General features: G+C 53.7%; 1 protein-coding gene across 3 annotated transcripts; it reads left to right on the forward strand.

Annotated features, from left to right (window-relative positions):
* The first annotated feature begins 5,558 nt into the window (after nt 1-5,558).
* On the forward strand, nt 5,559-11,262 carry LOC147918332 (uncharacterized). Of its 3 annotated transcripts, XM_087432852.1 has the most exons (3): nt 6,009-6,246; nt 7,933-8,831; nt 10,528-11,262. In XM_087432852.1, exons 1-2 carry the CDS (start codon nt 6,121-6,123, stop codon nt 8,824-8,826), a joined length of 1,020 nt encoding a protein of 339 aa, XP_087288978.1. In that variant the 5' UTR covers nt 6,009-6,120; the 3' UTR covers nt 8,827-8,831; nt 10,528-11,262. The 3 variants fall into 3 exon arrangements, with proteins under 3 accessions (XP_087288994.1, XP_087288978.1, XP_087288984.1); XM_087432868.1 differs by lacking the exons at nt 6,009-6,246; nt 10,528-11,262 and adding an exon at nt 5,559-5,657 and having other exon boundaries at nt 7,933-8,647; XM_087432858.1 differs by lacking the exon at nt 10,528-11,262 and having other exon boundaries at nt 6,177-6,246; nt 7,933-8,647.
* The last annotated feature ends 13,289 nt before the right edge of the window (nt 11,263-24,551 follow it).

The raw sequence follows: 24,551 nt of genomic DNA on the forward strand, positions 1-24,551 counted from the left end.
CAGCTCTGCCCCCAGTCTGCCCTGCTCAGGGAGGCCAAGGGCCTTGGATCTCATCAAAACCTGCTTTAACCGTGGGGAAGGCTCAAGAGTCATTTGCTTTGCCACTTAGCAAATCCTGAGACTAACTCGAGCAAGCCCACCTCCTCCAGGAAGGCATCCCGGAGTCCCATGCCTGCATTAGAGAGCTGCTGTCTGCAAGGACAGACCTGCAGAAACACTGGAGTCCTGTGGAGTCAGGTGCCCAAGGGGCTGTGCAGGCAGACGCTGAAGAGATCAGTGGGCAGGAGTTTCTGTACAATAGAGTGTGTTATCGTCCACAAATGCCCTATGTTTAATGGTCAAATCAAACAGCTGTGTTGGTTTGACTTGGGGTTAATGAGACCTAATGGCAGCTTTTTTCCCTATGCAAAGTCGTGAGAATGCCTGTTCACTGACTCCAGGTGACTGATCCTCTCACAAATGGGTGCTTTGAGTCCCAATGGGGATGGGGCCAAGTCTATCAGAGTAAAGAATTAGTGAGGTGTATGTCCCGTTGACCAGGTCGGGATGGCACAGCACTGACTTACTAAACAAGCCTACTGTGTGCCAGGCACTGTGTCAGACTTCAGGGATGGTGCGATGAATAAGCCACTGTCTTCATCGGCTCGGGCTGCCATAACAAAATATCACAGACTGGGTGCTTACACAGCAGACATTGACTTCTCCCAGTCCGGAGGCTGGGAAGTCCAAGATCAAGGTGCAGGGGGAGAGAGTGAGGAGAGCACTCTGATCTCTCTCCTTATAAAGACTAAACTCATCACGAGGACCCCACTCTCACGACCTCATCTCAACTGCCTCCCAAAAGCCCTGTCTCCAAATGCCATCGCATTGGGGGGCAGGGCTTCAATACATGAATTTTGGGAGGACACAATTCAGTCAATAGCAGTCATGGTCCTTACCCTCGAGGAGCTCATGGACCTTCGTGGAAAATCGTTTTAATACACGCACAGCTTGGAACAGTCTATATAGTCAGCTCTTGAATAAATTGTTCCCAGCCCCAGCTCTCTTAGCAAGGCTTTCTTATTCACCATCTCGTCTAATCTCACCGCGAGTCAGTGACCTAGGCAGGGCAGTGATATAGGAGAGGGGCATGGCGACAGTCGCGCTAGTCCACCAGGTCATGTTGCAGGCCCCAGGCCTCCTCCTAGCCAAGCTACTTCTACTGTCACAATCACAGGCTTCTCCAAGGGTGGCCTGGCATTGTCAACCTCAATTTTCATTCCCTTTCATTTAAAAATAATAAAACTAGGTCAGAGAATATTTAGGAAGAGGCACACCAGAAAATCAAAGACAAGAAGGTCAGCCCTATCCTAGTGGTTTACAATCCAGAATACTCCAGAGCATGCTGAGATAAAAGGGTTGCATAGGGGAAGAGAAAACAACCATGAGCAAATAAATCAAGATCTTAAAGGACTTATTTCCTGTCCACAGCCAGGTAAGTGCAGGTCTGCGGTGGGGACCCGCAGCGAAGCTTCCAACAGGCCACGTGAGCTTGGTGGAGCTGGGGTTCCTGGGACTGCCTGCATCATGCTTGTGTCTTTTGTTAGGAGCAGGCTGGGAGCCAAGAAACACAACCAGGTACTTGGAAAATGGTTGTCCCTTGGCAAGCAACATGAGGTTCAAGTCAGCCGGCAAGGTGTTCAGCCTCCTTGGGAGGGCTTAGTTCCCCACTGCCCAGTCCCAGGGAGCTGCCCGAGGGAGAGTGGGCTGCGAGGCCAGCTGACAGGTACACTGACTGGGAGAGAACACCTGGCGGGAGTGGGGGTTTCTGCTGAGACCTTTCTTTTTTCAAGTAGTTCGGGTTTGGTAAAGAAATATCCTTGACTTTTTGGCAAGAGGAGGAGTGTTGGGGCCAAAAATAGTATATTCTCACATATCACTGCCTTTACTGGGTGGTGGTGGAGAAGAGAGGGAGATGAATGGTATCTTGTAGGTTGTCCCTTGGGTTAAAAAGAGAAGGGTGTCTCCTAGGTTACCCAGATCTGGACGGGGAGGTGCCCTAGACCAGCACTGTCCAGTAGAACTTTCGTGATGATGAAAATGTTCTGTCTTTGTGCTGTCCAATACCATGGCCACCAGCCGCCAGTGGCTAGTGAGGCTGAGGAACTGAATTTAAATTTTATTTGATTTCAATTAATTAAAATTTAAATAGCACAGGTGACTATTGGACAGTATCGCCCTGGGAATGCTGCTCCTATTGAGAAGAAGCTCCCTGCCTCCCCCACCAGCTGCCCAAAGCTAGAAAGAGCTTTCTTTTGTGGTTGGAAATAGTGGACAGAGTTAGACAGTTCTGGGGCTAATATCTGACTTTGTCATTTAAGCTGTGGGGCCTTGGGCAAGTCACCCATGTAAAGCATGTAGCATCGTACCTGGCACACAGCAAGCACTCGACAGAGGGCAGTTATAATCATTATTTTAATAAACTCCATGTGTGGCTGCTTGCATCACATTTGTAGAAGTGGAAGTTGTGCTATGGAAGAGAAGGAAAGGGTTTTCCCCATAGAGCTCAGTGCCCATAAGAAAGTAACTATCCCTGGTGTTAAGCAGGCCCGCAACAAGTATAAAGGCTTGGCTGAATTGACGTCATAAATCACATCTTGGGTTTTAACTTCAAGGAAAGAGGACTTCAGAGCAGATGAGACCTCGCACCTGGAGCCCACAGCTCCCTCCGGGTCCCTGCAGTGTCTCCCAGCCCTGGAAGCTGTGGCTGGAGCTGGAGCTTTGCCTGCAGCTCCCCGTCCCTTACGCTACATTGGCACACTGGCTGGCCATGGGCATCTTTTCCCTCCACAGCTCTCAAGTGTTGCTTGCAAAGTGCATTCATTCGTTCATTCAACAGCCACTGAGGGGCTAGTCTATGCTGGGCACCTGGGACACAGAGGTGCTGAAAACACAGTGCCTGCCTTTTGAAGCTCACAACCTAGGGGGAAACAAAGGGGTGCTAAGTCCCTATTTGAAGTTATACAAGATGCTCTGGAGGGGGATGTGAACGATCACTGTCCAGTCCCGGGAGATGGGAGGAGCCGGTCAGGGGGAGGTGGTGGCCCAGCTGAGTGCGGAAGCCCTGGGGATGCAGCCCCGAGCAGAAGGAGCTGGAGGATGGCCAGGCTGGTATCTGTGAGAGCAGCGGTCTGGGGCTGTACAGGGCAGCACGCGGGGTGATCATTTGTCGGTCTGGTGTGCCCTGGGGGTGGGGGTGGGGGCAGAGTACAGTGCAGGGCCCTGGGCAGTGCTTGGCTGAGCAGTACACACCTCTACCCACATGGGGGCCACGGGCCAGCTGTTCTCTGGGATGCCTTGGCTGTGAGCAGCCCAGGCCTTTGTTAGGGTCCAGCGTCCAGCTGTCACTTGAGCCTTGTGGTGTGGTGGTGATGGCCATGCCGGCCTCTGGCCCTTCTGTATGCAGAAGCATGGCTGCGTTTGCAGAACGTTTCCACATTGCCATTCTATTGTGTTCACCACAGCACGTGAGAACAACCTGGGGAGATGGGGGGATGGGGGGTGTATGTGTATGAAACCAGAGAAACAAGTGACTCAGCAGAAATCATCCAGTGGCAGAGCAGAGGACGGAGGCCCCTGGAACCCTGGTCCTCTGCCCCATTGCTGAGTCGGGGTGGGTTTTGGGTGCTATTGTCTGCCCCCTACCCTGCCCCCTGCTGGGTTCCTTTCCTTTCTATTTCGGCACAGCTTACCTGGAAAATGCTGCCGAAAATATGGGCGACATCCTCTGGTCTATTATTGATTTTGCTTTTGAAAACCCTGGTCATTTATAAATGTCCCCATTTCTCCTGTAGCCTGCAGGAGGGATGAAACTTGGTAACTCTGGCAGGTGACAACTTTTGCAACAAGGGCTGGAAAGCTGGGAGGTGTGGCTGTTCCAGGAGCGAACCTCCAGCGCCGGAGTGGAGGGTGGGTGTGGGCTGTCATCAGTGGTTGAGAGGTCCTGCTGTCAATGCCATGGGAACTCTATGCTTGGCCCTGGGGGGAACATCTATCCTGGTGGACTCATTTCTTTGGGCTTCCCAGAATTCCCTCCCTGTTGCCTCTATTTGAAACACCAATCTCCCTGGGACGTCTAACTCATAGTCCTGTATACCTTGGTGAGGTGCCCCAGGAGCAGCATGGATGGGGGTGGGTCTCCGGGAGGCTGAGCCTGCCCCGGGTGGACCTGCTGGGATAGGTTCCGGGAGCGAGCTGTGACAGCAGGCGGGCCTGACCTTCAGGGCTGGTGTTGGGGATACAAGATTGGCTTTCCTGCCAGGTGGACCCCACCTGGAATTCTTCAGTTTCCAGGCTCTGAAAGGCACATTACGCCCCTGCAGAGCTGCAGGGGGGACCTCATGAGGCTGGGATAGCGCCACCTCAATAGCCACATCCACCATCTGCTGGAAGGAGCCCTGCCTGGGCCTTGTGGAGTCCCAGCTGCTCCCTCCACCTGGCAGCTGCAGAGGGGCCCCAGAGAAAAAGGCCAGTTGCTGTTCCTCTAGCACTTTTAACTTTAAAAAATCGCTTGGCCTTTCTGGCCTCAGTTTCTTTATCTATAAAATGTAAATTCTGAGGCACTTTCTCACTCTGGACGAGATTATTACTTTCGATCCCAGGTCAACACACCCTGTTTCTGTTTTGGGGTCTAGGTACCAGAGTGGTGCAGGGAGAGTGAGCTGGGTGGTGGACCTACCCTCCCATCTGGGCTCTGCCACTTAGAGCTGTGGGTCCTGGGGGAAGCTGCTCTGTGTTTCAATTTTATTTTCCCATCTATAAAATGGGATAGTAATATCTGTATAATCTAGACAGCACATGGTTACTGGAAGGCTCCCACGAGATAATATATACAAGGGCTTTGTAATAAGAGAAGTAATGAATAGGTAAAGGGTGCTATTTTAAATGACAGTTGGAAAATGGAATTCAGCCCAGCCGTGTCCACGCCATCTGCTTCCCCTGGGTGTCATAAGCAACTCTTTTATGGGATATCTTTCGCTTGACCTAATGGGTTCAATTCTGAGGAGGAGGGGACAGTAGGGGTTTAATTTCTTCTTCCATTCCCGTCATCGCAGTGATGGAACCCGGGCCGTATAGTAGGGTGGCTTTGACAAAACCGTCAGCTCTGGCACCTCTGATTCTGCCCCTTTGACTTCGGTCTCCCACCCACGAAACCCCCGCTCAGAAAGGCTCCGCAGCAGGGGCTCCTGCGTTCACCCCCACTTCTCTCTCCTGCAAGGCAAGCTTTTGTACCACCAGCACCCCTAGACGCTGCTGCCTAGGCGCTGGGGGCAGTTTGTGGGCCTGGCTGGGGTAGCCCTGCCCTCGGATGAGGGGGTGAGGAGGAGGTTCTAACTGCTGAATTGGGGCCTCCGGGAATCCTGAAATGGGAGTGGCTGGGGCAGGGGAGCCTGGGAAGTTGGGGTGACCCGCCCGGGGGGGCGTTCTGCCCGCACACCTGCCCCCGCCTGGCTCCCTCTCCTGCCTGGGCGGGCGCAGCGCTCGCAGCCCTCCTTTTTCCGCCATCCAGGTTGTTGGCCTGTTAGACCTCCCAGCCTCACGGGGCTGCTGTGCGGCTGCGGCTACGCGGGCGACTGCGGCGCTGCGGAGGAGGCGGCGGGCTCGGGAGGCGGCGCCATGTGAGTCCCGGGCCGTGCCGGGGCTGGGGCCGCGGCGGGAGATTACCGTATTTACCGAGGCCAGTGCCGGACCCTTGGGGGCGGGTCACTGCGGGCGTGCTACCGTATTTGCCGGGAGCCGCGCAGACCCTTTCCGGGAGTGGGGAGCGCCGCGACTTAATTACGTATTTATCCAGGGTGGCGTGGTTCCCCCGGGACGCTGAGGGAGCGGGGAGTGGGTGGCATTCGTTCCTTAAGGGAGCCGGGGCTTGCAGCGGGGTGGGGTGGGTTGCGGCGGTAGGGTAGGAGGCCTGCGTATTTTTGTGGGGGTGGGGTGGCGCCGTGGAGTTTACCATATTTCTCCAGGGTCGCTCGGGCCCCAGGAGTTGGCAGGGTCTGCGCAAGGGTCGGATGGGTGGGGCCAACACTTTCAATTAATGCAGCTATTTGATAAGAACAGCGGTGCGGGAGGCTGGCCGTCTTTATGGGGGCGAAGGAGAAGGGGCGCGGGAGTCGCTGCGGGAGAGTTACCGTATTTGCGTGGGGCAGCGCAGACTCTAGAGGAAAGAGCCACCGTGGAGACTGGAGGAACAGGGGCGCAGCCTGGGCTGTGAGTGTGGGATGGGATGGAAGAACTTGGGGGAGAGAGGGGCGCCATGGCCTTGGACCGTCTCAGATGCGGGCCGGGCCTTGGTCAGGGTACAGCTGGGGAGAGTGAGGAGGCTGCCCAGAGGCCAGGCTGAGATTGGCCACCAAAGGGACGGAGATGATCTGTCTTTGCAAATGTCAATGCAGCTGTCTGGGGAAAGACTTGTGGGTGGGGTATATTGCAAGTAGTGCCTGTCCCCTTCCCCAGGGTGAATGTGTGTTCCTCTCTGTCCTGAGGGTAGGGGAAGACAGAGTGGGTATCTCTGAGACCCCACTCTGCAGACAGATCCACTGAGGTTGTAGTAAGCAGTGAGATCTGGAAGGGTGGAGAAGGCCTGCCAGGGGAATGGCCAGCCAGCTGCCCTGATGGGGGTGGGGGAATGCAAGGGAGTGGCCAGCTTAGCCGGGTCTGGAGCAGGCCTCAGTGCTCTGCAGGAGCAGGAGCCCAGGGTTTTGTGGAGGCATGGGGGTGGTGGCAGTAGACAGTGTCCTACAAAAGCAGTGCCCTCTGTGAATGGATGGCTCTGTGGCAGCCAGGATGGTGGTGGTGGCCTTGTATGTGTGTGTGTGTATTTTGAGGGGAGTTTAGTTGGTGAGCAGCTAGTATATTGAGAAAAGCTTTCAACAGTGAGTCAGGAGACTTGGGGCCTAGTCCTGGCTCACTTGCTGTGTGACCTTGGGCAAGTCTGTTGACCTCACTGAGCTTGTTTCCCCATCTATAAAGTGGTGCTCAATAAGCTTGCCCGTTCCTCAGGGCTGTGTGAGGACAATGGGAAACAATATAAGAGGAACACAGTGCCCTGGGGAAGAGGACCCTTGGAGAACTAGCTGAACTGGATGGAGCTGAACCTGGGGGCATTTGTTGAGCACTGAGGGTGCTGCTCAGCTTTGGGCCAGCTTTGCTGTGGGGATGCCAGGAGGAATCAGGCTGAGACTGGCTCCCCGGAGCCCACACTCTGGTTCAGTGACTTGTAGACCTCTTACAGGCATGCCTCATGTTGATTTAAAAAAAAAAAAGAGCTGCTGCCTTTAATGTTTAATAAGGTTACTTTCAAGTACAGGGTTTTGTTTTGTTTCTTCTGTTAAGCTTTGCAAAAATATCTTGCAACCACTGGTGACCCCACCCTTCCCTCCAGATTGGGGTGCACTTCCCTACCCCCCTCCTTGAGAATCTGGTTGGAGAGCTGACATGTCCAGGTGCAGGATAACTTACAATACTAGGAGCCCCTGAATATTATCCATCGGCATTTATCCAATGCCTTCTGTGGCAGGCACAGTGCATGGTGCTGGGGATAAAGAAGGCAGCTCTGACCTTAAAACGCTCACGGGGCATGCAGACAGAGGTGGCAGGACTGACCCGCATGCAGTGTGATGAGTGAGGGTCACAGGGTTGGGCCCTGAAGTTTAGGAGGGATCAGGAAACGTTTCTAGGAGGAGGTGGCACTGGAGAAGGGCCTGAAAGAGGGGCAGGATGTGATTAAGGGGTGGAGAAGAAGGAGGGCATTCCCCCAGGGGAGCACTGGCTCGAACAAGACTGCAGGGGGCTGATGCTGGAAGCTGTGTGAGGCCAGTGGGGTGTCCTCCCTGAGGCTGGGGCTGGTGATCCTCGGGTCCCCCCTGACTCCTCTCTCCGCTTCTGCTTCCCTAGGGGCTGGTGATTGCAGCTGGAAGTACCCATGACCGAGCTGGCGTCCTCCGGGGGCGGGTCCCCTGCGGGGGACGGGGAGGAGGGCCTGGGGGACGAGCGAGGCTTGGTAATCCACCACCCCCCGGAGGAGCAGCCCCACCGCTGCCCACTGTGTGGCCAGACCTTCTCGCAGCAGCCCAGCCTGGTGCGGCACCAGAAGGCGCACGCCGGGGCGGGCCGCGCGGCCGCCTTCGTGTGCCCCGAGTGCGGCAAGGCCTTCAGCGTCAAGCACAATCTCGAGGTGCACCAGCGCACGCACACCGGCGAGCGGCCCTTCCCCTGTCCGGAGTGCGGACGCTGCTTCAGCCTCAAGCAGAACCTACTCACGCACCAGCGCATCCACAGCGGCGAGAAGCCGCACCAGTGCGCGCAGTGCGGCCGCTGCTTCCGCGAGCCGCGCTTCCTGCTCAACCACCAGCGCACGCACGCGCGGCTGCCCGCGCCGCACCCGCGCCGCCCCGGCGTGTTCGGGGAGCGGCGGCCCTACTTCTGCGCCCGCTGCGGCAAGAGCTTCGCGCGCGAGGGCTCGCTCAAGACCCACCAGCGCAGCCATGGCCACGGGCCCGACGGCCAGGCGGCCCATTTAGGCCGCGTGCTATGATGCGCGCCGGGCCTGCCGGCTGTTTCCTGCCCCAGAGCCGCGTCCGTGACCCCCGGAGACGGCGCTGGGCCGTGGCGCCCACTCTGGATGGGATCTCGGGACACGGGGAGGGCTGGCTTGGGGTCTTGAAGGAGTGGGCCCCTGCCAGGCCTGGGCTGCCTCCTTCCGCTCCTCCCCCAGGACCCTCCGGCTGGCAGCACACGGCTGCGTTGGGTCCCTGTGTTGGTTTTCCTCCTCAGGCTCACCCGGCCTAGAGCAGGTGAGACCCGAGGGCCAGTTGGCGCCCCTCTCAGGCTGGGGGGAGGATGTGATTTTTGATGTCGGGTGGGGACAGGTGGGGGAGGTGGGACATACTGGGCTTGCAGGTCTCTCTGTGACTAGCTTCTTACCAGATCTTCATTCCCAGAATGTCAGAGTTGAAAGCGACCTGGAGAGGGCCACTCTCCACAATCCGCAGGCCCGCCCCCAGCCCCCAAGGTCTCCTGGCTCCAGCGCTTACTATCTGGTGGCCTTGGGAAGTTATTTCACTTCTTGACTCAGTTGCTCACCTGTAAGTTGAGGCCAAAGATGAGGGACTTCTCCTCCCTGGGGTATTGTGAGGATCATAATTACCGTTACTAGATAGAGAGGGTGACGCCACTGGTCCGGAAACAGTGAGCACCCCTGTGTGCCAGGCACTGTGCTGGGCTGGGCTCCCGGGAGGAGGCACAGACACAGGGCCCTGTCTGTGCCTGAGGTGCATGCCGGTGCTCACACAGGGTGATGCGGGCTTCGGTGGGGGACAGATGTAAAGTGCTCTTGGGGGTGTAGGTGACAAGCGTCACCCAAGGCAGTTCCATGGTTTGAGCTGGGTCCTGGGAACGATGGAGGTGCCCTAGGGAGAGCAAGGTGTGGAAGGTGGCTTCTGAGGCGGGGTCGGATAGTGGAGGCTCATATTTGCCCTGCAAAGGACGCTGTGGCCAGGGACAGGGGACACCGATGTTTAATGAGAAGGGCACAGTGATGTCAGACGAGCAGCTCCAGGAGAACTGGAGGCACTGTGGGGACAGATGGAAGTGGGACAGGCAGGAGCCTCGAGGGTCTTGGGGTCATCCAGGCAAGAGAAAATGAGGCCCCCTGCTGAGAGCCTTGACCAAGGTCGTGCTGTGAGAAGGGAGAGCTGGGACTTGCCCGCGGGGCCTCTGACTCCATGGTGGCGCTCTGAGGCATGGGCTTCCTCAGCCATCTGGCAGGGGAGGAAACCGAAGCTTCCACAAGCCTGCCCGAAATCACACTTAGCACTTGGTATACAGTGGTGCAAGCCTGGGCCTCACTTTGGGTTCTGGACCCCAAGACCCTTCCTCTCTACTGAATCGCCTTTAAGAGAGGCTCTTACTGGTGGGAAAATGAGCTTTGAGGATGTGGGAATGTGACCAGGGATCACGTGGTAGGAGCCTGGGCAGGGGCGTCACTGGGTGGTGTGGGTGCCAGGAGGGGACCTGGTGTCCCCAGTAGTGGGTTGGGAGGAAGGACGCTGGGACTTGGAGGAGACATGCCCTCACAGAGTCCTGGCTCCATGGCTAGTCTTATGCTGGGTGCTGCAGACCCCGCCCCGCCCTCTGCCATTCCTCAGAGCTTTGCGGCTCCTCTGGGATCAGTTGCCCTCTGCCTGTTGCCCCTAGGATGTTGTAATGTGGACTAATATTTAGTGACAGAGATTGAGGGATTAAACTGGGACCTGGGACATCTGGAGCCAGTCACCAAAATACCCTGAACCCAAGTTGTCTCATCTGTAAATGGGATTAGTAATCCTTGAGTGCTTGGTAGGGGGCTAAGAGGACTGGCTCAAAGTCCTGGACAGACACAGGGTGCCCCACCTGATTGCTCCCTCCTAGCCCCAGAGGGGTGGCTGAGGAGTGGCTGGGCAGGGCCGCGTCACGGCCCCAGACCTGACCCTGGTCTCTGTCTCTGAACAGATGTGGAGTGGGCAGGACCTCTGGGCAGTGTGCAAGGCACCTCTGGGCACAGAGACTGGGAATGGGACCCCGTGGGGCCCTCACCCCAGCATGAGGACACTCCTAAGAAGACCTACCTCGGGAGGTGCCCTGCAGTGACGGCAGAAGGGACCAATGGAGCCCGGAGTTGGAGGCCGGTTCTGTGCCCTGGTGGACAAACTCCCCGAACCTGTTGGGAGTCACAGCTGGGGAAGAGCTCGTCCTGGCCGCCTGGCCGCAGACCTTGACTCTCATGTGGCAACAGGGATGGTGCCTGTGTGGACAGCCTGCTTCTCTGCTCTTGCCTGGCCCACCAGAGACAGGAAGTGACTGGTCTAAGAGAACACAGCCCGTCGGTAGCAGACCTGGCTCTAGAGACAGAACCTTCCCCCGGGTGTGAGCCGTACTTGCAGGCTTCACTTTCTGTTCAGGGCAGTTGTTCTTAGCACTTCTGGGGGCCTGAAGCCCTTTGAAAGTCTGACAAAGGTTATGAACCTTCTCCCCAGGAAAACACACATATTGTGTAGACCAAGAATCTACAAGCAATGCCAGGGGCTCCTGGACTCCAGGCCGAGAACCTCGGCCCTGGGACCTAACCCGCCGCTCTCCTTACCTGATGCAGAGCCCCGGGTTGGGGCCACCATACAAGTAGCATTCTCTCTCCCCCCCTGCCGATCCTTCCTCCCTTGTTCAGGAATAAAGAATTCTGCGGAGGGGCCCCTTCTAGTCACTCTCTTCTCCCAGACCTAAGGAATAGTGCAGCAGGTTTCTGAACCTTGCTTCCCTTCCCCAGATGTTGCTGGAGGCTCCCGGGGCTGGGTTGCTCTTCTCTGGTTTGGAGTTGCTTGCTCAGGCTATCTGGCTGTTGGCCTTCATGATGCGGCCCCAGGCTCCAGGCCTGGGCTCTCATTTCCTTGAGAAGGTGGTGGGGAAAGCTGGAACCTCGGTGGACGCTGGGTGGACGTGAGAGTTTTGGTGAGTCTACCCTGGGAGAAGAATCCTGCTTCCAGCAGCCACGCCCAGGCCGAGGTGCCTCCTGCCAGACTAGGCGTGCAGCTTCAGCCTGGCATGATGTGGGGAAGGCTGCGGAGGATGGTGGAGGCCGGCTCTGGGCAGGGAAGCCTCTGTGTTCTGAGTGCACAGCGGAACGAGTGGAGGGGCGGATGGATGTCAGGACAGGGGCAGGGCAAGGACTCCTCAGGTCTACAGGATGGCTTAGAGCCTGGAAGTGCTCACTGGCCTCCCCAGAATGAACTGCCCATCAGAAAAGGTGTAACTGACCAGGCCTGGAGTGGGTTTTTGATGACAAGCAGACTTCACAAAGTGGGTTATATTTAGGGAAACCCTTGGGGGTGGGGCAAGGCCTTTAGTCGTGGAATTTAGATCAAACCCTGGTGATGTGCGTTGTGGGGGCACAGAGTTGTGTTTAGGTGGGAGGGCCCAGGGTGGGGCTGGGTTCGGTCAGGGTTGTCGGGAGGCCATAGTTTGTTACTGACCATCTACAGTATGCCTCGTCCTGGGATAACAGACCACTCTGGGAGGAGCAGGGAAAGAGCAGGCACTCTGCACTCCAGGAGCTTCCACTCGCTCTGATCCTTGGCCAACCTGGAGGGAACCTCCCAGACGCACCCCTTCTCTGCTGATTGTCAGCTCCTCTCCCCTCTACCCTGTAACTGTGCCATCTGCCTTCCTGCCTCTGCCTTCCCTAGTATTGCTCTGAAATGTGCCCCTACCCCCTGCCCCGGCTCAGCCCTCTTCACCAGGGCCTAGCTTCTCTAACCGTCTAGCCCCCATTCCCCCTTCCTCTTCTGAGCAGTACCCGTGTTAATCACCATCTCACTCTCGGGTATTATGTGCAGTCTTAGACTCCAGCTTCCTGTGTGTGTGTGTGTGTGTGTGTGTGTGTGTGGGTGTCTTGAATCTCCAACGAGACTGTGGGCTCTGGGAGGACAAGGGTCTAGCATAGGGCTGGGCCCATAACCTCAGGAAATACGTGTTGACTGGCTGATGGGTCAGGTGCTGGAGGTTGTGGGGTGGCTGGTGCCGGGAGGTGCCAAAGGGGAGAGGGCCCGTGAGCTCACCGGTGGGTGCATATCACTGGGCTGTGGGCTGGCTCCCCTGGGCAATAATGGCCAGAGGAGGCCTCAGGTCCTCCCCTACTTGGGGCCGTGGGACAGGAGGGACCCCCTATGGCTGTGCAACAGTGTGCGTAAATGCTTGTCCAGACTGGATATTTCTGTAGGTCACTGACACCTGCCGGAGCTGACCGAGTGGAATAAACATTCTCTCGACGTGAGCGGGTGTGAGGACTGGTCGTTTGGGGCTCAGCTGGGAGAGGGCGGTGGCCTCTGGCTTGCTCCATCATTTCTTGGGGAGTTATGTTCACGGTAACTCGTGGTGGCCAAAGGCTAGAGGAAACACAGCTCAAAGGCCACAGCAGTGAATTAGTTTAGGCTCCCCCCCAGTGTGGATGATTACCGCCATTTGCATTTGGATAACGGATATTGGGGCTCCTTGAAGTAGCCCCAACTGCTTGCTCAGCCCACAGTGAGGCCTGAGAACCTGCAGGGTGATTCCCATTAGTACCTGAGAGGTGGGTGGCTGAATGTCAAGAGACCATCCAGCTCTGGAGCTGGGCCATCTCCACCGAAGGGTCTTGGCCAGTCACATAACTCTCCTGAGGTTAGTCTTCTCATCTGCCACACGGGGAAAGCAATTCCTGCTCCTCTTACCTCGCGGAGTCATGGGAACAAATAACACACATAAGCTGTAAGCTGCAAGCTGCACAGCACAGGGCTTTGTCATCCTCCTCCTCCTGCCGAAGGGGGCCCTCCCTGGCCACTGACCACGTCATTTCACAGCCCACGTGTCTTCTGTCATGGAAAGTGCTGGAGAGTGGAGTTTATGTCAGGCTGGCCACCAGCAGCCATGAGACTTGGCTGAGTGAGTTCCCTCCTGTTTTTTGGTGAGGGGCTGGGCCCAATCATGGCTGAGGCTCACTGCAGGACATTCTATTGGGGAGGAAGACAAAATCTCTACCCACTCTAGGTCCTTCTGGCTGGGTACGAATTAAATTGACGTGAGACAGAATAACAGGAGAAAATCAAACAAAGCTTTATAACATGTGTACTTGAGAGAAACCCAGGAAAGCTGAGTAACTCGCCAAAAGGGCTGAGCTGCCAGCTTAAATATCATCTTCAGCTAAAGACAAAGGAGGATGTTGGGTGTAGTGGTTTGGGACTTCAAAGGGGAAGAAGGCAATTCACCTGGAGATGGAAAAGCAAATGTTTGGTAGATAAGATTGGGCTTAGCAAGGACCCTCCAAGTCTCCCGATACCCAGAGTTATCCATGGTGATGGCCTGTCCTGGGGACAGGCCTTTTATCTTAAATTCTTTTAGGCAGTTAGGGGGAAGACCAAAGTTTCTTTTAGAGCGTTTTATTCTTAAAAATAATCAAGGCAGGGCAAAGAGACACATTTTGGGGTGGCCGGTTCTGATCCCCCACAGTTCCTTCTGTGCCTTGCTCTTTGACCCAGATTTGGGGCTGCATCAGTTGTCTCTGTCAGCCAAGGAGGGTCCCCAGTGGTGGTGACTGGAGGACAGGGCCTTTGAAACTTGACTGGGGGAGGGGAGGGAATCAGGCAGGACTTGTTCAACTCCACTTGATGCCACAAGGGGAAATAGTCCTCACATAACTGAGAGTGCAGTGACTCCATGGGACACCGGGACCGGCCCGCCTTTGGCTCTGCTCTCCCTCGTGTTGGGTGTTGGCCGCCACAGCTTACAGGGAGCCCCCTGCCTGCCCAGGCTTGGTTCCTCCCTGAGCGGATCTGCGGGGCTGACTCGTTGGCCTGTTACCAGACCAGCGTCGCGCCAACACATCTATGCAGTGTTCTGAATGGCCAGGCCTGGGCAGCGCTGCCGCTGAGGGGTCAGCCCCACCCGGAGTCCACGGTCTGCAAGCGGGGGCAGGGAGGGTTCACAGGGAAAACCGGAGGCAAGAAGGCAGGCGAGTGTGTTCCAGGTGGCAGACCACCACCCCTGCTACCGACCAGCAGACCAGCAGCGTTGCGTCTCCTGGGAGCTCGTTGTAAATGCAAAGTCACAGCCCCCTCTGGACTCCGGGTCAGGAGCTGCATTTTAACCGGATCCTCAGGGAATTGTGATGCAGGTGCTCTGCTCTGCGTCACTTTCCCACCTCTCTGGTGGCTTTTTCACTCTGGTGTTCCGTCAACTCTACCTCCAAAAGGGAGGAGACGGAGGCCTGGCATTTCTCGTAGGCAGGCTTGTGGGATGTAGAGACAAGACACTGCCTCCGCCAGGGCCCAGGGTCCGGGCCACGGTCGCCTCCACTGCACCCTGGGGACAGGCACGTAAGTCAGCGGTGCCCGTCCTGACCGGCCTGCCCGGCCTGGTCTCATGGGAATTTACCGTCAGTACAGAAGACGGTACAGGAGAGAAAGGCCCAGAAAAGGGCCAGTCCAGGTGAGAAAGCAGGCCACTGGCCTGGCGCGATTCCTCCACCCAGTCTGTGCACCCTCCCGTCCCCTTCCCCACCCTCCTACGACCCCCTTCAGAAGATCGCCAGGCCCTGCTTTCCTCACTCTAATAATGCCCAAGCGAGAGGATGCCTGCCGTGATGCAGCTGTGCCAGATCCCCTTTCCAAGCTGCTGATGGTGCACAGCTGCCCAGCCTCGGGGGCTGCCCCTAGCCCACCCCACCTCAAGGATGACCGCTGACACAGGAGGGGCCGGCTCTGAAGTTCAGTGTGCCCAGAGCTCCCCAAGGGATCAGAGGACGCTGGTCTCCAGCTGAGACCACATCACTGGCCCCTTTCCCTGCCCCACCCTGCTTCCCACTCCTCTTCTCCAGAGAGCACTTCCCGACAGTTCTTGTTCCCCTTGAACAGAATCCTCGTCTCAGGCTCTGCTCGTGGGGACTCCGACCCAAGGCAGCATCTCTGAGGAGTGCACACTCTGAGCATCTTGCACACATAAGAGATCATGACTAGTCTCTTTTTTGGTGACTCTGTGTGGAGCTGGTCACCTACAGGCTTTCAGGGAATAACTGCTGATGGATTAACAGACTGGAGGTGGCCATCTCCCTCGTGAGAGGCCAGGCCAGAGGACCCACGTGCTGGCGTGGCAGCCCCTTACCAGCTGCTCTGAGGCCCATCAGCTGGAGACCAGGCACAGGAATCTAGTTCAGGGGTCAAGGGTTGGGGTCTAGTGACTGTGTGGTTTTGGCCAAGGTCCTTACCGTTTTGAGCCCATTTTCCTATCCACGAAATGAGCGGTGCACCAGCTGCCCTCTGAGGTTTCTTTCTTTCGGGTCTGAAATTCTACAGTTGCCTCCCCACTGCTTGTGTGGGCTCTTTCGGGTGGTAAGGAGCCGAGACCCACTTGGGCTGGTGATGGGCCATGTGGCAAGGCCTCAGGAGATGTGAGCAAGCCCCCACGTGCCCCTGTGGCCCCCAGGACAGCATTCCTTCTCCTCTGGTCCCGAAGCCGTTCCTATGACTCAGCCTTGCTCCTTCCTTCGGCTGCCACCACCTCTACGCTGTAGCACGTGCTCAGGGAACTGGAACTGGATTTTCTTTTCTTTAAGCAAGAGAACTGCAGTTTGTGGTGGCAGAGACAGAAAGTCACCTTGGAGAAGACCTTCTTTGCTTTTGGAAGGTCATCGGACCCTTTTGGTTAAACCCACATAGAACAAATACCCACCAGTGTTCTCACTATTCTTGAACTAGCCTTGGACTCGGGAAGCATTTCAAGTGCAGATGCTTCGGACCAGCATGTTCACTGTTGTGCTTAACAATAATCATTTTTAGAAGGCTGTTGTTAGGCAGAGCACCTGAAGACAGGGGCCTCTGAGAAGTGGGAAGGACCTGAAATTCTCTCCCTGGTGAGGGGCTGAGCTGGCCCTTCCCCTGGCATGTGGAAGCCTGCTAGGGGGCAGCAGCTCCCCTGGGACTGGGTTTAGACGGTGTGGGTTCAAGAGAGCCTTGTTTATAGGAGCAGCGGGAACTGTGTCCTTGTGCGGGGCAAGAGGGGCTCTGGAGACGGGTGGCATGGTGGTGCCCGTGGGGTCCTGAGAGGTGGGAGAGACACTGGCTGAGGGACAGAGGGGCAGGCAGCCTCCACTGTCCATGAGCACTCCCAGTAATTACTGGGTGTGTGTCTGGGGCCCCTGGAGGAAGAATGGACCACATAGAGGTCTAGGGATGTGGATGGCTCGGTCTTCGTCAGAGCAGAAGAGGCAGCGTGTTTCAGGCCAGTGAAGCAGGGCCCACTGACCATTGCTGCCCCCGCTGCCTTCTGCTTGCTGCTGTGCCTCCTGCTCGTGGTTAGTGCTTGTTCTTCTCTTTTCTGCCACTGCCCTCGGCTTCCTCGCCACCAGCTCTGTGCGCCACCCCCGCTTTGTCTCACGTGCGGACTCTTCGAGGCAGATTTTGGTGGGACTGGTCACTGTCCCTTTAGGGTGTCCCTTGGACAGAGCCCATCCTCCCAACACTGCTAACGTTGCTAGTGAGTCTCTAGCTGGCATCCCTGGGTGCGCGCACACGCCGGGTCCAATAGCTCTGGCCACGGTGCCCGAGGGCCAAGTGTCAGTGCTGGGACTCCTCGCGAGGGAGGGCCGGAGCGTGTGTTCTCAGAGGGGGCAGCTCACAGGCCCTGGGCTGCCCAGCTGGTCCAGCCAGTGCTCTGTGTTTTCTCCCTAACGTGCACTGTGCAAATCTCTAGTTCGGTAGATTATCCCAAATGCTTTGTGCCTTTTGTGTACTGTTTTCTTAGGATTTAGCTTCTCGTGTTTTTGGCTTGATCTGCAGTCAGTGACAGATTGTGCATCATTTGATGGCTCACTGTCGCATGTGTAAACCCCTCGAGGGCTCGGAGGAGATTTTGTGGGTCTGGGACCGCGGTGTCCGACACTGGGAGGCCCCAGCGAACAGGCGGATGGCCTGCTTGCATGAGCGTTGGCTTCGATTGATTCACGCTCTGGGTACAGTGCTGGGGTTGGAACAGAAACGTCACTTTGGGGGCTTCTTTCAGTTCCTGTTGCCTCCTTCTAGTTGGTATAAATTATAGGCACTTGTCCCTAGTGCCCGGAGAGCATTGTAAAATAGAACTGTTTTCTTGGTCTCATTGGAGCATATTTGGGAAATCTTACAATGTGAGAAAATCAAGAAAGAGAGCCAGCGAATACCGCAGTCCCATTTATCAGTAACTCTCAAGAAAACCCCAGTTATCACTGGTAGGTCATATTCTGTGAACACAATGCAATAGGATTAGAAATTGTTAACAACAACAACAAAAGCAGCTCTCAGGCTGCCAGGGTACCCCGAGCCTGAGGCTGACACCACCCCAACAATGTGGGGAGGGGGCTCTGCTCTCCTCATCTTTCAATAAAGCTGTTGGTCTAACTCAAAATAAAAAAAAGCAAATAAAAGCTTCTATATGTTCCAGGATGTAAAAACAGACATTAATAATTCACAGATCATGGAAGAAATTGTAATGGAAATGATAAAATATTTATGAATGAAAGACAATGAAAACACTACATCTCAAACCTTGTGCCAATACAACTACAAGAGTAATTAGAGGAAAACTTTAGCCTTAAATGTTTTCATTAGGAGAAAAGAAATTTTGAAAATCAAGAAGTCAAGAGTTCCGCTGAAAACATTAGAAAAAGAACAACAGAATGTGCCCAAAGAAGGAGAAAAATAAGAAGAAATATAGAAGTTAATGGAACAGAAAACAAAATAATATTAGAAAAACTCAATAAAACCAAAACTGGTTCTTTGAAAAGACAAATAAAATAGACAAGCCTCTGGCGAAAAAGAGAGAAGACACATGTCAACAGTGCTAGACATGGAAAGGAGGTTATAACTGTGGACACAGTAGGGATTTTGAAATCATAAAAGATACTATGAACAATTTATGACAATTTTACATTTACGTGAAATGGAAAATTTTCTAGAAGAACATAAATTACCAAAGACTTAAAACAGTCTGAATAGACTTATAGGAATTTGAGTAATTGAATCAGTAATCAAATGTGACCCTCATTCACCAAGATTAAGATAGGAGCCCAGATGGCCTTGACTGGGAAGGTTTGTCAACCTTTAAGGATGGGACAATCCTTCATATACAATCAGTTCCAGAGAATAGGGGGAAACCTTCCCAAACTCATTTGATGAGGCTGGTAAAACCTTGAAGATGAAACCAGACAAGGATAGCACAATGAAGGATAATTTTAGGCCAATGTCACTTATGAATATAATCACAAAAATCCAAAATAAAAATTGGCAAATCAAATCCAGAAATATATTTAAAAATATGTCATGACCAAGGTTTTATCAAACACATACAAGCATGGTTCAACATTAGAAAATCTATTAGAGAAATATACCACTTCAACAGATTAATGGAGAAGAAAACATGGTCATCTCAATAGATGCAGAGAAAGCATTTGCTAAAATTCAATTTATTTGTAATTAAAAACCCAAACCAAAAACAAGCAAACAAGACAAAACCAAAACCGAACAAACCTCCTTCCCATGGTTACCTCTGTTGTCTGTTCCTGTTTATTGTTTCAAATGTAAAGAAATATTTTTGAGACTACATTTAACAGGTAGCAAAGCTGATATGTTGCTCTTTGTAGGTAGTTAATTGAAGAATTGTTGATTTTAATTTTGCAGTTTTCTGGTATTTGGAATTAAAATAGTCTTCGACATTTTCATAATTTTATAAAACCTGTAAGCCCTAGGCATTCTGCCCATGTCTAGTGGATAAATGGACCTGTTTGGGGAATTATATAATTTCTATCTTTCCCTCTCTGTCTATGCATCCAATAAATGGAATTTATTTCACGTTTAAGGTGCAAGTTGTGTGAGATCCTTCATTTGGTTGACTGTGCGGCTAGGTATAAAGAACCTAAATAAGATGAGGGGGCTAAGATGGATGTTGTTGAAAGGTACAAGCTTGCAAGGAGGGTAAATAAGGCATAGAGATCTAACGCACAGTACAGGGAATATTGACAATATTGTACTATAATCATGCAATGTGGTAAATATCGCAATCATGTTCTAATATAGAAATGTATCAAAGTAACACCTTGTACCTTAAATTTACACACTGTTATGTGTCAAATTTATTGAGTTAAAACAAAAAAGGACATAAATAGGCTGCTCATCCAGTTGCTCTGGACTTTTTGTAACCAATGCCAACGGGAAGTGGCGCCCTCTAGTGCACATTGAGAACTGCTGTTGAATGAATTGGACTTGGTGAGGAGGGCTGTTTCTCGGGTGCCCTAAGACCCCCCGGCTACGTTCACATCAGAATGTACAAGTCAGGCACCGCGGAGGTTGTCAGTAAATATTTGTTGAATGAATAAATAGAACCATGAGGCTTTTCAGAGTGCCCTATGGAAGTGAGTCAAAAAAGCAGACTTGTAAAAGTAAATTGTCCACTTAGAGATGAAAGGAAGGCTGATGGTGAATACTGGGAAGTAGAAAAAATTGGAGGGAAAGAAATTAGACATATGTTTCTTTTCTGGGTTTCAAGAGGAAATAAGAAGGAAACATAGGGTAACTTTCCAAAGAGAATTAGCTGAAAAGCCAGCAACAAAAGTTTGCTCATACAAGCTGACAACATTCTAAAAGGGACTGGGCACCAACCCCACTGGAGGCTGAGCCGACCGCAGACGAGAGAGAAGGAAGGATGGAATAAGAGGGTGAGAAACAACAACCAGCTGAAAAGTAGGGGCTGTTTCATCCGTAAGTAAATCTTCAAAATGTAGATGTATTGGGGAAATTTGAACACTTATTGGATGTTTGATAATACAGAATTATTCATCTTTTATTAGTTATAGTTAGGTCACTGTGCTTATGTCAATAAGAGGATCTTGACCTTCCAGAGAAACATACTGAATGAAATGCTCTCTGGGGTCTGGGGGTGGGTGTGAGGGGTGAGGATAGAGATGGAACAACCCAACTCTCTGTGACCATTTGAAGTTGGGTGAGAGGTAACTGGGGGCTCATGACACTCTTCTCTGTGCCATTGTCATGTGTTAGAAAATTTCTATAGTAGATTAAAGTATGTTTGTACCTAATCCTTCCAGCGTTTTGAAAATTCTCTTCTTAATACCCCTAAAAAAGCTACCCCTAAAAAAGTTGGTGAGGGGAGAGGAAATGTTTGAGGCTGATTTAAAGTTTTGGTTTGAACCATTTCTTCTGGTCCAAGAGTTCATGATGGCTGAGAAGGGGGAGGGGCCAAGGGGACACCTTGCTTCACTTACATATGAGGTGATTTCAATACAGTCCCGTCAAGATGCAGAAAGATGAACTAATTAGATAATTGAGCCAAATAATTTTGTGGTTGCATTCACTGAAGAATGAATTAACTTTTTTGTATTTACTGGAGAATAGGAAAAGTTTTCCAAATGCCAGTGAGTAAATAAAATTGCATCAAAGATTTTTGCTCTTTGCTGTCCAGCAGAAAGTTGAATAAGAAACAACTTTTGACTCTCTAGAACGGTAACTCTACACTGGGATGCTCTGAGGGCTTTTGTTGTTGTTTTTGAACTGAATGTTTTTAAAAGGAAAAATGATATAAATAATTTTTGAGAGAATCAAGTCTTTCGAGTGGTTAGGATCGTCTTCCGACCCCTCGGGTGAGACGGTGCGGCTACTCCAGAATGCTGATTTGGGCTGCGGGTGGGGAGTGCCTAGTCCGTGCCAGTATTTCAGCTATTGATGCCCAACTGTAACAGAATTCTCTGAGTTAAGAGGATTTTTGAATTTTTGGAAGTAATTTCTGTGTTTGCCCAAATGTAGAAAAATTCTGAAGAACACTAGAAACGACTAGAGATTGCATCAAGAAATGAAGTGTTAATGTCAACTTCCAGGAGGGACAGGTTCTGGTCCCCACGCCCTGGATCTTCTTCCAGGAAGCGGGGGGGTGGGGGTGGGGTGGGGATGCGATGCGGGAACGTTAGAGGCAGATATTTGGGTTGCACAGGCGTCTGCTGACTTTTCAGTCGGCCACCATACAGAAATGGCTGTAGTAGGAAGAGTGTGGTCTTGGTGTCAAAACTGGGTTAGAATCCGCACTCTCCCGTGTCTACTGTGATCTTGGGAAACTGGTTCCTGCTAAGAACTGTCTGGCTCTCTGCACCCTGAAGGTTCCAGAACTAAGGCATGAGAGGCTGCTGGGGAGCAACCCCTTTTTCCAAAGCACCTCCCCTAATGCCCGTTTCCAGGCTATGCCCCTCAATCTTCATCCCAACCTGGGCATGGACAGCACCCCCTCCTGGCCGCCTGCTTCCCACCTGGCAGGTTGAGGAGGTGCGTGATGGGGAGAGGTAGGAGAACCCTCAGGAGGGAGGAGGGCGGCTGGCTCAGGGGGCCTGTACCTGGGTAGGGGTATGGAAATGGAATTGTCAGTGGGTTGAGATTTCCAGAACTTCTAAAAGGCTCCCAATAAACCTCCAGACCTTCTACTCTGGGCTGGAAGAATAACATGAGAAGCTTTCTGTTTCTATGACTACAAAGGTTTAGAAATCACTGCTGGGCCTCCATGCCGCTTCCAGCCACGTATTTCTTCACTTCCACCATGAACAGAATGGAGGTGAGTTTTCCTTGGGTTGAACTTGATGCATGAAACCTTCTTGCTGGGGCCACCTTCTAGCCGTGAGTCACCCCGTTGAGTGGGTGTGGAGGCTGAATGCCCCTGCCTTGTCTTCCCCTATAAGATGGTGCTTTCCCTCCTGGCAAGGCCGGTATCATCCTTCCGGTCTGGGATCAGTCCTGGGTCCTTCCTCGTACCAGATGAGGTACGAGGAAGCCATGGGCTGCGGTGGGCACTGTGCCGTCCAGAAGCTGGGGAGCTGAGGAATTCCAGTTGGGCTGGAAAGGCCCCGCTCTGTTGTGGTCTCAGGCCTCACCTGGAGCGGGTGTGTGAAAGGCAGCATGCAAGGTGCTTGAGGGAGGTGCTGTGAGTTCACAGCACAAAGTGAAACCAACAAAGGCTGGTGTTGAGGAGCTGGAGAGGGGGACTCAGGAGGGGGATGTGGAGAGAGCCCAGGGCTGCACTCCCAGGGGAAAGAACCAACCCAGCAGAGGGTTCCACCCAGGCTGGACCCTGGAAACAGAACCAGGCCAAGGGGTTTCTGGGCACAGGGCTGTTGGAGGACAGAAGGACAGAGTCAGACCGAGTGTGCCCGGGGAAGGCCGCTCCAGGCAGGGAGGGGTGGGACAGGGTCGTGGGGCAAGCCACTAGGGGGCTAAGCAGGGAGAAGCTAAGATGAGAAAGAGAGTTAAGTGTGAACTGGAAAAAGACCCGATTAAGTCAGCAATACACACACACACACACACACACACACACGTGTGTGAACTGGGACTCCCGCAGGCTAAGCTCTCTGAATGGCTGTGTTCCTCTAAGATGCCGACCTCTGAGTGTTCAACAGACACTCACGAGGCTGCTTTGTGCTGGACACCCCAGTGAGCACCCCCAAGATTCCTCACTCTGTAGGGGATTTCCGAAGGGCACAAGGAGCAGAGGGGTACGCGGAGCAGAGGGGCACGCGGAGCAGAGGGGCACGCGGAGCAGACGGGCACATGAAGCAGAGGGGTACTCGGAGCAGAGGAGTACGGGGAGCAGAGGGGTACATGGCTGGGGCTTAGGGAGAGAGGCCTCCCTCCAGGGGATGTGGCCTGAGGCCTGGCCATAGGCCCAAGGGAGGGTCCAGTTTCAGGATGTCTCCTGGAGCCTGTTGTCACCTACACTCAGCTAGGGGTAGGAGGGTCAAAGGAGCCACTGGCCTCACCCTGGAGGGGCCCATGGTGCCTTTGCTGAGTCAGGGTCCAGGGCGAGAGGGGCTGGGCTCTGGGCAAGGCTGCCCGAGGAGACCCCTGCCCCACAATTCCCACCCTCCACACCAAAGGCTCCCACTATCTGTCACTTAGGGTTTAAGAACTTTCTATTTTCACTCCAGATTCAGGTCTCTAGGCTTTTTGTGCTTGGCCTGTGTCTCTCTAGAATCTTCCAGAAGCAATTCAACTCTTTTATACCTTTGCTGCCAGCTGAGGAGGTGAGAGGATGACTCTCATCATCATAACAAGGGAGCACTTGTCTGGCTTAGCAGTCAGCACAGCGAGGCACAACCAGCGCTCAGGACAGCCCATCAGCGTCGTTCCCTCCAAGCAGCCGTCTGCCCTCCTCTGGGTCCGCCCCCAGCACCCTGGCACCGCCACACCCTTCTCCCAGGTGCCGAGCACTGTCCTTGGAGAGGCTGTTTCAGGTCTTACAAGGCGTGGAAAGGTGGTTCTCACAGCTGCAGAGACCAGAGAAAAGGTTCCCATGACTGTTTTCTCTTGGGAAGTGGAGAACTAGGAGCAAAACCACATGTGCCCCTGGGTTTATTTTCTGGTAGCAGCCCACTGGGTCTCTGGCAAGGGGTTCTTCTTATTGGCCTGTCAGTGCTCCTTTCTAAACTCTTCCTCCTGCTCAGCACCTGCTGGCAGCACAGGGCAGCCACCTGCTTCTCCGGGAGAGAGCAAGGTCAGCCTGGTCTTGCGAAGAGGCTGTGCCAGCCTGGCGCTGCTCCTCTGCTGCCTCCCCTCTGGAGAAGAGGGGAGAGACAGACAAGGATTGCGGGAACCAACAGCAGAAGCAAAAATCCCTCCAGAAACCCCCAAACCAAAAACATACCAGAAAGAAAAAGAAAAACTTGAGAAAACCCCAGGGGAATTGCTGGTTATCTTGAATTGGTAGGTGCAGAGCGGAGTTGATGGCTGCGGCCTGGGCACAGGGTGCCAGAGGCTCCGGGGAAAGAATAGGTTGGAAGACAGCTTACTGAAAATCCTGCTCTTGCCTCTGCTTCGCCAGCAGCCTGGATGGCAGGGGCAGAAGTCCTTGTGATAACATCAAAGTCCTGCCAGGTGCCGATGGGAACATTTGCAGATGGAGCAGCCGCCCTCTGTGTTCAGTCTCCAGCCCTCCCT

Source organism: Ceratotherium simum, chromosome 1 (assembly GCF_057802395.1).
Source record: "Ceratotherium simum simum isolate JZ-2026a chromosome 1, ASM5780239v1, whole genome shotgun sequence".
In the NCBI taxonomy this organism is placed as follows: Eukaryota; Metazoa; Chordata; class Mammalia; order Perissodactyla; family Rhinocerotidae; genus Ceratotherium; species Ceratotherium simum.